This window comes from Dipodomys merriami, unplaced genomic scaffold, assembly GCF_024711535.1.
Source record: "Dipodomys merriami isolate MVZ:Mamm:240054 unplaced genomic scaffold, mDipMer1.0.p SCAF_990, whole genome shotgun sequence".
In the NCBI taxonomy this organism is placed as follows: Eukaryota; Metazoa; Chordata; class Mammalia; order Rodentia; family Heteromyidae; genus Dipodomys; species Dipodomys merriami.
In genome coordinates, this window is record NW_027206613.1 from 168447 (window position 1) to 181214 (window position 12768).

At 47.5% G+C, this 12768-nt stretch overlaps 1 protein-coding gene and 1 non-coding gene across 2 annotated transcripts in view; both read left to right on the forward strand.

Moving 5' to 3' along the window:
• The window catches only part of LOC138822151 (structural maintenance of chromosomes protein 1B-like), a 62892-nt gene extending 50442 nt beyond the window's left edge, over nucleotides 1-12450 (forward strand). The window contains exons 19-25 of the mRNA XM_070014712.1: nucleotides 227-325; nucleotides 2075-2231; nucleotides 3445-3599; nucleotides 4554-4705; nucleotides 8175-8244; nucleotides 10456-10566; nucleotides 11837-12450. Of these exons, the coding sequence (XP_069870813.1) occupies nucleotides 227-325; nucleotides 2075-2231; nucleotides 3445-3599; nucleotides 4554-4705; nucleotides 8175-8244; nucleotides 10456-10566; nucleotides 11837-11962 (870 nt within the window). The 3' untranslated portion in view covers nucleotides 11963-12450. The remainder of the gene's footprint in view (nucleotides 1-226; nucleotides 326-2074; nucleotides 2232-3444; nucleotides 3600-4553; nucleotides 4706-8174; nucleotides 8245-10455; nucleotides 10567-11836) is intronic.
• LOC138822159 (U6 spliceosomal RNA) lies at nucleotides 11056-11161 on the forward strand. Its single transcript, XR_011370366.1, has one exon. It is a non-coding gene; the product is annotated as a U6 spliceosomal RNA (small nuclear RNA).
• Nucleotides 12451-12768: the final 318 nt, after the last annotated feature.

Sequence of the window (12768 nt, forward strand, 5' to 3'; positions counted from 1 at the left end):
CAGGCGAGCAGACACATGGAGAGGCAGTGTGCCGGCTGGAGTAGCACGCCGGCTGGAGTAGGAAGGCTCGCATGGTGCCCCAGAGTGGCCGTGGGCCGCTGGCACATGCGACCCTGCCGTGGCCAGCTCTCAGTCTGAATGAGATGACAAGAAACTGAAGACGAGGGGAGACAAGCCAGTACAGGTCCCCACTGGGATAACAAGGAAGGATTTTCCTGTGTTTCAGTTGGGGACTGGAACAGAAAGTACCCAGGCGACAACTGACATCTATGAAAGGGAGGCGGCCATGGAAATAGACTACAGCTCTCTACGGAGTGACTTAAAGGTAATCCAGAGAGTTCTGCTTGTGACTCACTCAGAGCAATATTGATACTAAATCTGGAAGGGGAGAGGGCGAACCCTCCACAGAGGCAGGGCATGGCCTGGACTGCCATTCGATTCCATGGAGCCACCGGCTCTGGTTCCGTCAGCTATAGCCATATGTTTCTTCAGCTTCCTCTTGAGGCTGCTTCTAAAGGGACAGTGACTAGAGCACTTGGGGTGCTGCTGTTATAAGAGCAGAAAGTTTTCCTGCAAAATCCCAGCTGTTTTCACCGGGATCTGAGCGGAGTCACGTGTGTGTTCCTGAACCCCAGCCACTGGTCGGAGGGGCACGCGGAGACAGCTTTCCTCCGAGTGAGCAGGATCACCCTCAGGGCACGGCTTCACAGGTGGGAATGGCCACCGGCCAAGGCAGGGACTGTGCTGGAAGAAAGGAAGGTGGATACGGAGGGCATCTTGCACTTCCAGTTGCTCATATACTTTGTGAGATTTGTGTGGGCTGTCTGCATCTGTGGCATTCTTTGGTACTCAAAAACAGCCTTTATCCTCTCAGTAGTTTTCTATGCAGTGCTCCTTCCCTTTGAGTTTGTGTCTAGAGAGTACTTTGCCTACCACCACCCATGACCTAGTAAACATTTATATTTTTGTGTTGGTGGTTTTCTTTTGTTTTCATCTGTCTTTTTAATTCATCTGAAATTTACATTAGTACAATGGGTTTTTTAGAATATAATTGTATTGTTACTAATGTGTGTGCAGTAGGGTTACTGTTTCAGAAGTCAGGTAATGAGTGTATTTTGTTTAGAAGTGCCACCTCTTCCTTTCCCCGTCCCATCCCTGCCCACAAGTTACATAGTTTTCCAGTGTCTACGGAGGACCATGCCTGCATTTATTCATCCTTCCTTCCTCCATTTCTACCAGTCCTTTAGCCCCTCCCAAAAGAAAAAAAAAACAAGCAAACAAACAAAAAAAACACCCATGTTTCCATTTCCTGGGATTTGCTTCAACACATAGTATTTTAAATGTTCAGAGGCAGTATGCATTTGGGTTCCTTCCCTAAGAGTAACCTCCTTTAGTCTCACTGTTTATGTATGAATGCCTAGAGTCCTATATAATTTATCATGCTCCAGTGTATTTTAGATCTATAAGCACTTACTTCATAAGAGTTACTTTGTTCCAAAAATTGTCTTCTAATCTCACTTTTATTATGAACTAATTGACCCCTCTCTGCAAGTCAAGGCTTTCCCAGGAGGGAATGGCTGTACTTCCCCTTCCCTCTTCATTTCATTTCAGTTGGTCCTAGTCTTCCATCAAGTTCCTGGCTAATTATTACCCCCTCCCCCCCCTCCCCCCCGCTGTCTAGTACCTGTTTCCCCAGAGAAGAGGTTTTTCTCATCCTGTTGCAAATGCCAGTTTGTAACTCTGCCTTTGCTATGAGCTTGTCAGAGGAAGAGATGGAGTAGTTTTGTCATCACTCATCAGTGATGCATAATAAATGGTCAGTATTTTTGTTGAACAAGCCAGTTTAAAAACTAAGAAAGTAAACCATGTCTCAAAGGCAGTACATACAGCACCACAGCCTGAAAGGCCCACCTGAGTAGGAAGCTACAGGCATGCAGTGTACCTACAGTTCCAGGGCCAGGGCTCCTATAGGAAGAGCTGGTGGGGTGGATGGCCACAGCCCTGTGTATACAGCTTAGGTTAGCAGCCCAACACAACACACATGCAAGTCACTCTTGTTCTTTGCTAATAATAGGCCCTGCAAAGAGACAAAGAAGTGCAGGTCTACTTGACGCTCTTTCGGGAGCAAATAGCAGCCAAAGAAGACATTCTGTTGAAGACAGCAACCCCAAACCTGCGAGCCCTGGAGAACTTAAAGAATGTCAGAGACAAGTTTCAAGAGTCCACAGATGGTGAAATTGAATTTATATTTATGGTTGTTAACAAGATCATATCCGTGGTGGCTTTGATTTCTGTACCACGTGCCAACAATCTCAGTGGATTGTAACTTTCCTTTTTGCTTGTCTGGTACTGAGAATGTGAAATCAGGGCCTCAGCTTATCAGGCTGGCATAATTCTCCCGAGCTATGCCTCCACTCCTGTTTCACACTGTCTAGTTAGTTATGTATGTATAGAGCAGGGTCGGTCTTCCTACCAGTCACACACACACCTGTGTTGTGATCAGGTACATGCATCCAGCTTCTTCTGTAGAGATGGAATCTCAGACCTCACTGCCTGGGTTGGTCTGGAACTGCCATTGCCTCAATCTCGGCCTCTCATGTAGCTTGGGGATAACAAGTGCTCTTTAGTGCACCCAGCTATAGGCTTAGGAGAGGGTCTCACTACCTTCACTGCCCAGACTTGCCTTGAACCAAGATTCTCCCATTTTCAACCTCCCAAGTAGCAAGGATTGTAGGTGTGAGCCACCAGAGCCTGACCTGGGGTTTTTTTATTGTATATTTTCCTCTATTGTCTTATATAAGTGTGTACTTTTAATGTTGAATTATTAATTTGTCCCTTTATAAAATACTCTGAATGAATTTTAAAAATAGGTTTATTGGTTATTTTAGAATAGATATTTAATTTTTTAATAACAGCAATAGGCATATTCAGAATTTGTTCATCATTTAGAAATTAGTCCTGCCACTGGGCATTAGTGGCTCGTGCCTATAATCCTAGCTACTCAGGAGTCTGAGATCTGAGGGTCCCAGTTCAAAGCCAGCCCATGCAAGAAAGTCCGTGAGACTCTTATCTCCAATAAACCACTCAGAAAACCGGAAGTGGCATTGTGGCTCAAGTGGTAGAGTGCTAGCCTTGAGCTGAAGAGCTGAGGGACAGCGCCCAGGCCCAGAGTTCAAGTCCCACAACTGACAAGAGAAAAGAAAAGGGAAGAAAGAAAGAAAGAAAGAAAGAAAGAAAGAAAGAAAGAAAGAAAGAAAGAAAGAGAGAAAGAGAGAAAGAGAGAAAGGAAAGAAAGAGAGATATATAAGAGATTTGCTCTTAGAATTAGTAACAGCTGAGGTGTTTTGAAGGTAAATTTAAAACAATGTAACTGAAATTTCAATTCAAAATATTGTATTCTTTTAAACTTTAAGTATCTCAGTGGCCTCTCAAATTCTGTCTTAGCATTTGAGGCCAGCAGAAAGGAAGCCAGAATATGCAGGCAGGAGTTTGAGCAGGTGAAGAAGAAGAGATTCGACCTTTTCAGCCAATGCTTTGAGCACGTCTCCATCTCAATTGACCAGATCTACAAGAAGCTCTGCAGAAACAGCAGTGCCCAGGTAACGCATCCCATCCCAGGCGGGAGTGGGGATTCCGGAGTGGGGACGCTGCCTGCCGCTGCAGGCTGGAGTACCTCGCTCAGGGGCGCTGCTGTTGCATAGCCCCGCTTTGATCCCATCCCCATTCTGGAGCCGCACTCAGCAAGGCAGAACACCCTGAGCCTGTTTCCCCACCTGATAAATGAGTAGGTCAGCGTAGCTGGTTTTCAGGTTCTCTTCATGGTGAAATTCTGCTGTCTGGTACTACAGTACTTTTTCTTTTGTGGTAAAGGTATAGTCTGTGTAAAGGGCCTTGGGAAGATGACTCACCTCTGGAGTTTTAAGCAAAGGAGAGGGAAAGAACTAAAGCAGCGTCCAAGTACAGGGTCCAGGTCTCTTGGCTGTCACCAGTCCATTCTGTTACTAACGTGCACAGCAAATAATTGTGGGGTAAAGGTGTGGGTCAGCACTTCATTCCTGCTCTGCTCTTGGTTCATGTTCTTTTGTGACTGAAGTGATCCTGGGATAGGGTTTTTAGGATAGTTTTGGAACTAGAACTAAGTTCTAAAACTTAGCTTATGTTCAGTCAAGTAAGACTAAAGTATGCCCCTAACTCCCTGAAATAGGGGCTATCTGTGTGTGGCCCAGGAAAGTGCTGAGTAAATGTCCGGTGAGCAGACAGTGATCCCACAACTGTTTTGTAACGGCATGTGTTCAGATCTTGCCGGCAGCCTGGCACAAAGGCCAAAATCGTGAGCATGCCAGAATGCTTTCTCTCCCTGCCCCAGCCCTGTAGCCTGTGAGTAAGCCTATAGACTAAGTACATTTTTCACAAGTACTGGTATTTTTCCATCAAAACCGAGGAAATCCTTATCAACAAATATTTGTGATTTATGTTCTTCTCCCTGCAGTTGCAATCAGTTAACTAGTTAGCTAGTTTTCTGATAATGGCTAAATAAGTCATTTGTGTTCCAGGCATTTCTTAGCCCAGAGAATCCTGAAGAGCCATACCTGGAGGGAGTCAGCTACAACTGTGTGGCTCCGGGAAAACGGTTTATGCCGATGGACAACTTGTCAGGCGGGGAGAAGTGCGTGGCAGCCCTGGCTCTCCTGTTCGCTGTGCACAGGTAAGACCAGCGTTAGCCCAGAGACCTGCTTTATATTGGAGACCAGAGTTATGTCAGGGACCAGCTCTCTACCAGAGACTGATGTTACACCGGGAACCAGTTTATACAGGGGACTGGCCTTATGCCAGCAGAGAACCAGGGGTTGTGTCTGCAGACAATAGAACGTGTATATCAAACTGGTCTCATCAAATTAGACAGCAAATCAGAAAGTTCAGACTTCAACAAATGTTTTTAAGCAATAACTTGGAACTTTCATGCTTTCTAGAAAATCAAAAAGAAGAAATATTTGGTTTTGTTGTCCCAGGGACTGAACCTAGAGCTTCATATATGCTAGGCAAGCATTCTACCACTGAGCTACAGGCCAGCCCGCAAAGAAATGCTTGAACTGTCCAGAAAGGACATCAGGATGGCCACAAAGAACAAAACCAGGAAGTCAACTGTGTATTATTTTCCTCATTCATATTTGGAGATCTTCTATTCACTAAAGAATACCAAATGCAGGGCTGAGAAGTTGGCTCAGTGGTAGAACGCTTGCCTTGCATGCCTGAGGCCCTGGGTTCGATTCCTCAGCACCACATAAGCAAAAAGAAAAAAAGCCAGAAGTGGCACTGTGGCTCAAGTGATAGAGTGCTAGCCTTGAGCTGAAGAGCTGAGGGACAGTGCCCAGGCCCAGAGTTCACGCCCCACAACCGGACCCCCCCCCAAAAAAAAGGAGAATACCAAATGCAAAAGTTTTTTTTTTTTGTATATATGCTGGTTGTGGGTCTCCAACTCAGGGCCTGGGCAATGTCCCTTAGGTCTTTTGCACAAGGCTAGAGCTCTACCACTTTGAGCCACAGGCTCCACTTCCAGTTTTGAGTGGTTAATTGGAGTTAACTGTCTCACAGGGACTTTTCTGTCTGGGGCTTAAAACTGCAATCCTCAAAAGCCGGGCGCTGGTGGCTCACGCCTGTAATCCTAGCTACTCAGGAGGCTGAGATCTGAGGATCTCGGTTCAAAGCCAGCCCGGGCAGGAAAGACCGCGAGACTCCTATCTCCAATAAACCACCAGAAAACCGGAAGTGGCGCTGTAGCTCAAGTGGTAGAGCACTCGCCTTGAGCTGAAGAGCTGAGGGACAGCGCCCAGGCCCAGAGTTCAAGCCCCACGACCGACAAAAAAAAAAAAAAACAAAAACAAAAAAAAACTGCAATCCTCAGATCTCAGCCTCCTGAGTAGCCAGGATTACAGTGTGAGCCACCAGTGCCTGTTTTAAGTATTTCTTTTAAAAAGAAAAAAAAGTGTACTTAACCTCATTTCCAGTGACAGTGGTGACAGGTGTTTTTAGTTGAGTGACGTCTGTCAACATCATCCCGTGGCAGGAACATCAGAACATGGGAGTTTGGCAGCGGGATTCTGCTGACCACAGGAAAGACAAAGAGAGGATCTTTATAGTCAGGAGGCTCAAGAGATCTGGTGGTTTCTGAACCCAGGTGGTCTCTGAACCCAGGATCATCGTAGAATAAGACTGCCACTAGGTGGCAGTCCAGGCCTGTATGCAACAGATAGTTCCTGAGGACCAGTGCTGTGACAGGTTGATATCTAAGGATCATGGTTCAAAGCCAGCCCAGGCACAAAAGTCCAAAAAACTTCTGTCTCTAAATTACCAGCAAGGTGCCAGACCGGAGACATGCTTCAAGTGGTAGAGGCTAGCTGTGAACAAGAAACACAAGTGATAACATGAGCCCTGAGTTCAAGCCCAGGACCAGCATTTAAGAAAGGTGGAGGAGCTGGGCGCTGGTGGCTCACGCCTGTAATCCTAGCTACTCAGGAGGCTGAGATCTGAGGATCGCGGTTCAAAGCCAGCCCGGGCAGGAGAGACCGTGAGACTCCTATCTCCAATAAACCACCAGAAAACCGGAAGTGGCGCTGTAGCTCAAGTGGTAGAGCGCTGGCCTTGAGCTGAAGAGCTGAGGGACAGCGCTCAGGCCCAGAGTTCAAGCCCCATGACCAACAAAAAAAAAAAAAAAAAGAAAGGTGGAGGAGGCTGGGAAGGTGGCTCAGTGGTAGAGCGCTTACCTAGCATGCATGAAGCCCTGGTTTCGATTTCTCAGTACCACATAATCCAGAAGTAGCGCTGTGGTTCAAGTGGTAGAGTGCTAGCCTTGCGCTTCCGAAGCTCAGGGGTGGGGAGCTGGGCACCAATGACTCAAGCTTGTACTCCTAGCTTCAGGAGGCTGAGATCTGAGCATTGTGGTTCAAAGCCAGTCCAGGCAAGAAAGTCTGTGAGCTCTTAGCTCAAATTAACCACCAAGAAGCTAGAAGTGGAGCTATGGCTCAAAATGGTAGAGAGCTAGCCTTGAGCAAAAGCAGCTCAGAGACTGTGCCCAGGCCCTGAGTTCAAGCCCTGGCCAAAAAAAAAAAAAAAGTCAACATGGGAGTCTGTTGTGAAGGTGACATTTAAGCAAAGAAATGAAGTAATTAAAGGAGCAAATCATGTGGACAGCTAAGGGAAGAATGTTCTAGATCTGAGGACAGCATGTACAAAGGCCTAGAGAGCCTGATGAGGTGGTGGCACACACGGGTTTGGGAGGCCATTGTAATACGGTGAGGGTGGCCACTGTGGTAGCTGGCAGACAGGGAGTAGGGCTGGAAGACCTGGGGATGAGCCCATGCGTGGCCCCAACACTAGAATGACAAGAAGAGGGCTGGGGAGGGGGCAGCTGAGGGTTCCGCACAGGGAGCGCTTGAGGCCGCAGGCGCAGGCGCAGGCAGGTGGGGCATCGCTGGGAAAGCAGTAGGACACTGGCAGGCGATTGGCACGACTGACAGAAGCAGTGGAGGCGGGCAGGGTGTGAGACAAGAACTCAGAGCCAAGCCTCGTGATCCTTTTGCCTCTACCTGGGGTTACATGCGGGCACTACCATGCCATGTTCTCCCTAAAAATAAAAGGGCTGGTCTTCTTTCCTTTTGCAGGGCTGGGGATGGTACATGCTTGCTCTCACTCCCACTGAACTACATCCTTACCAAGGCAGCTAGTTAGATGCGGGGAGGAGGCTTTGAGCCCCGAGATACTGGCATTTCAGAGTTCGATGAAAAGTTGGCAGAAGAGACTCAGAAGGTTGAGACTAAGCAGGTTTCCTTCAAGTAACAGAGCAGAGGTGCAGGCCCGGGAAGGCCAGCCCTGGCTCATGGGGCTGGGCGCCGCTGTGGACTAGGAAGGAGTCCAGGATTTAGAAGCTGAGAGGTAACCAGTTACCTAAGCAGCTTTCCAAAAGCGTGTCTCTGTGTGTGTATCCATGCCAGGCCTGGGCTTGAACTCTCCGGGCTTTGCACTCTTCCTTAGCTTTTTCCTTCAAGGTTGACACTCTACCACGTAAGCCACAGCTGCACTTCCCAAAAAGATGTCTTATTCTATTGCTCGTCTTCCTGACAATGACAAGTATTGTGTAAAACAAGAACATTGCTAACTTGATTCTAATTTTTTTCTAGTTACCGGCCTGCCCCATTCTTTGTTCTAGATGAAGTGGATGCAGCCCTGGACAATACTAACATTGGCAAAGTGAGTTTTTCTCCACTTTAATTTTCAGTAACGTGACTGAACGTCTAGGTTCATGTCCTGGTCAAAAAGTAGTTTACCCCAAATATATGGGGTCATAGGCACACCACTAATAGCTCATTAAAATCAGTACCTTTGGCCAGGTGCCAGTGGCTGGCTCATACCTGTAATCTTAGTTCTTCGGGAGTCTGAGATCTGAGGATCTGGGCAGTCTGGGCAGGAAAGTTCATGAGATGCTTTAATTTCCAATTAACCACCAAAATCGAGAGGTGGAGGTGTGGCTCACGTGGTAAAGCCCTAGCCTTGAGCAAAAAAGCTCAAGGATAGCACCGAAACTCCAGTTCAGATCCCAGGATTGGTGTGTGCATGTGTGTACACATGCGTGAGCACATGCACACACACACACAATCAGCACCTTTAAAAGTGTAAGTATCTAAAAAGAAGATGTTTTAGTTGTTTCCTTCAGTTGATGTGGTTCCATGGGCCAAATAAGTTATTAAAGTCCAAGGATAACCTCTCCAAATAAGCTCCAAAGGAATTAAGAGTTCAAAGTTCTTTTTTTTGGTCCGGTCGTGGGGCCTGAACTCTGGGCCTGGGCGCTGTCCCTCAGCTCTTCAGCTCAAGGCTAGCACTCTACCACTTGCGCCACAGCGCCACTTCCGGCTTTTTTTTTCTGCTTATGTGGTGCTGAGGAATCGAACCCAGGGCCTCATGCATGCAAGGCAAACGCTCTACCACTGAGCTACCTTCTCAGCCCTAAGAGTTCAAAGTTCTATGGCCCCGTTTTATCATCCATTCGCTGTGCTGTGCATAAGCCTGTCTTCATTATTCGAGATAAAGGCAGAACCAAGGTCACCATTTAACTCTTATTATTGTATTAGTTATGCCAGGCATGGGGCACCGCTTACCTTAGAGAGTTGTATCAGCACTGAAGGCCAGGACACAGATCCACACAGCCACCTCCTCCACACTTTGCACCGGCTCCTCAGCTCTTGAGTGATTCGTGGACATGAGTGTCAGCCATAACACCTGACCAAAGGGTGGCGCACACCCTGGGCAGCCCTTCTCCTGGCCAGGGGAGAGTTCCAGCCGGAAGAGCTTCCCCCGCTTTGAGATGGGTTCCATTCTAGACCCATCTCCTTCCAGAGATGACTGGATTCTGTCTTATGGCTGCTGTTTTTGCTGAGGCACATTTCTCAGAACTTGAACAAATTGGCAACCTGGCTTATGACCTGATCTTGAGCGCTCGGTTAGTGGGTGCTGCCCAGCGAGCACACCTCTGGAGCTACCCTCCCAGATCACCGGCTCCGGCGAGGCTCACATCCAACGCACGTGGTAGCTAAGGCCTGAGATGGCACCTCAGCCCCTCCCAGCATGACAGGAGATCCAAGAAGGTCCTAACGCCACCCAAAGTCTGCCAAAGACCTTGTGGTAGTAAGTGTGGAGAAGAGAAAATATGAAACAAAAGAAAGTGTTGATGTGTCTGGAGCAGAGCACTATCCTTCCAGAGTAGCTCTCCTCTTCCCTCGTCGCTCTCTGCAGTGGTGACCCACTCCCCACCTTTCTGCCTCAAATGCTTGTCATCTAAACCTTGATGGATGCAGGCAGCTGACGGGACTCCGGCCTGATTGCCTGGAACAATCTCTCCTCAGGAAATCTGGTGACTCATTTCTCCCCTGAAGCTGCCTTTCCTGCTTCAAAACTTCACGCCTTAAGCCGGGCACTGGTGGCTCACACCTTAGATCTGAGGATTGCGGTTCAAAGCCAGCCCAGGCAGGAAAGTCCGTGAGACTCTTATCTCCGATAAACCACTAGAAAACCGGAAGTGGCGCTGTGACTCAAGCGGTAGAGCACTGGCCTTGAGCTGAAGAGCGCGGGGACAACGCACAAGCCCAGAGTTCAAGCCCCAAACCGACAAAAAAAAAAGCACGCCTTGTATCTTGATATCTATACGGTTGCCATGTCCCCCACCTTCAGGCTCAGGAGGAAGCAGAAGCCCTTCTTCACCCTCATAAAATGTTTGCATGGTAGTTTTATTTTGACTGACCTCATATTTTAGAAGTTCATGGGGTTTACTAAATGGCCAGAAGAGCAAGTGTTAAATGTTCTCGCCTAAAATGAGCGCTCAAGTAGAAGTAGTGTTTACTTACAGACCATACTTTTCCCCCAACTGAGCCCTTGGCTTGCTGGTGAACTGTGCTCATTTCCTCTCAGGTGTCAAGTTACATCAAAGAGCAGACTCAAGAACAGTTTCAGATGATCATCATCTCCCTGAAAGAAGAGTTCTATTCCAAAGCGGACGCTCTCATCGGCATCTATCCTGAGGTACGCGCACAGACCCCATAGGCATCCATCCCAGCATGCCCTGTACCTGCCAGCCTGAGCTGCAGATATTGCTGGGTTTCTGCAGTTGAAAAATATTTAAGATGTATTTTAAGGACAAATTAACTCTACAGCACCATGACTTTTTATAAAATAATACATTAACTTATACAGAACAAACTTAATATGATTATCTGATGTTTCTAATGTCTTAGGCAAAACAAATGCATTATAAGCAGGAAAAACCATAGAAGCTCCAGGTGGCACAGTAGCTTTTAGAATATGCAACACCTTTTTAAGCTATTCAGATACTTACCTGAGCTGCCAAGGTAGAGCAGCTTTCCAGACATTGGGTTTTCAGGCGCAGGTGCTACTTCCTGAATGTTCCTTGAAGCTAAGATCAAATTTAACTTACATTGCTGTTAGAGGACCATCCAGAAATAGGCTACATGGGGTAGAAGTCCTCATACCAGATTAAAAAATCCTGGTGCAGCGCTCGCTTCCGCAGCACATACACGAACATTGGAACAATACAGAGAAGATTGGCCTGGCCCTGCGCAAGGACGACACACAAATTCCCGACGTGTTCCATACTTTTAAATCAACTTTCCTTTAAAAGAAAAATCCTGGTATAAACAGGGAACATCTATCTCTTCATGACCTTTTAGGTAAAAGGAGAGTCCTTTTTATTAACAAAAATCCAGACTCCCTCATTTCAGGCCTTATTTGTGTGCACTAATCCTTTCCCCTAAATTACAGAGGACTTCAGCTGTTTTTTTTGTTTTTTGTTTTTTGTTTTGGTCGGTCGTGGGGCTTGAACTCTGGGTTTAGGCCCTATCCCTGCACTCTTCAGCTCGAGGCCAGTGCTCTACCGCTTGAGCCACAGCGCCACATCCGGTTTTATTGGTTTATTGAAGATAAGTCTCACGGACTGTCCTGCCCGGTCTGGCTTTGAACCGAGATCCTCAGATCTCAGCCTCCTGAGTAGCTAGGATTACAGGTGCGAGCCACCGGCACCTGGCAACTGTTTTCGTTTTTAAAACTAGTTCATGTAATTTATTTGTCAGTCATGGGGCCTCATCTCTGGGCCTGGGCGCTGTTCCTCAGCTCTTCAGGTCAAGGTTAGCGCCCTACCACTTGAGCCACAGCGCCACTCCCGGCTTTTTCTGCTTATGTGGTGCTGAGGGAATTGAACCCAGGGCCTCATGCATGCAAGGCAAGCGTTCTACCGCTGAGCCACCTTCCCAGCCCTAAACTGTTCTTTCTGTTTTAGCACAATGACTGCATGTTCAGCCGAGTTCTGACTCTGGATCTTTCTCGGTATCCATGTGACCTCCCAGGCCAAGAAGACAAAAAACAGCAGGATGCTCAAGAGTCCAGAGACTCCCATTCCCGTTAGGAACCAGAGGTGGCCATCCCCGGCCAGTGGAGGTGGGGTCAGTGATTAGTACCCAGTTACAAGCCCAGGTCTGTGTGGAGACTAACAAAGCCTTTCATCACTATTCTAGCCAGAGAGCTGTGGCCCGTGGGCGAGGCATGTCCGGGCTCGCCACAGGGAAGGCTGTGTGACAGACAGTGCTGCCGCTGTGCCACTGTTCGGTTCCACTTTGGATAAGTTTGTCAGAAGTTTTTCCATCTCCACTCTGGTCTTGCCTTGCACACTGAAGTATTTTGAAAGAAAATGCCTCTTGTTGAAGGTTGATTTTTGTGGTGCTGATGAAATCCACATCTCCCACACTCAAATATTAAAGTGCTTAACTGCCGAAAGACGTGGTTTTTAGATAGGGTAAAGGTTAGTAAGTTGAAACCATTTTTTATGGGAAACTGTTTCAGAGGAACTATGTTAATACTGAAAATATCAATAAAAATAGCCGGCTTGATTTCAAATGTCTCCAGATCTCATTTCTATTAAGAATGCGGCTTTCTCAGCCAGACCTGATGCATGTAGGAAAGGACAGTGTGTTTGTGGGCATCATTCACACCCACCTCAAAATAGCCACACAAACCCCAAGATGATACTCCACCAAGGGAGCTAACGGAGAGGTGGTGGGAACTGGGTGCAGGATGGCTCACGATCACGGAGCCAGGCCGGTGGGGACAGCTGGGTAGCGTCCAGAGTCCACCTAGGACAGGTTAGCACCCACCTTGAAGAAGGACCAAGATAACCCTGGCAAGGACCTTCTCATGCCTCTAGCAACTACTTAA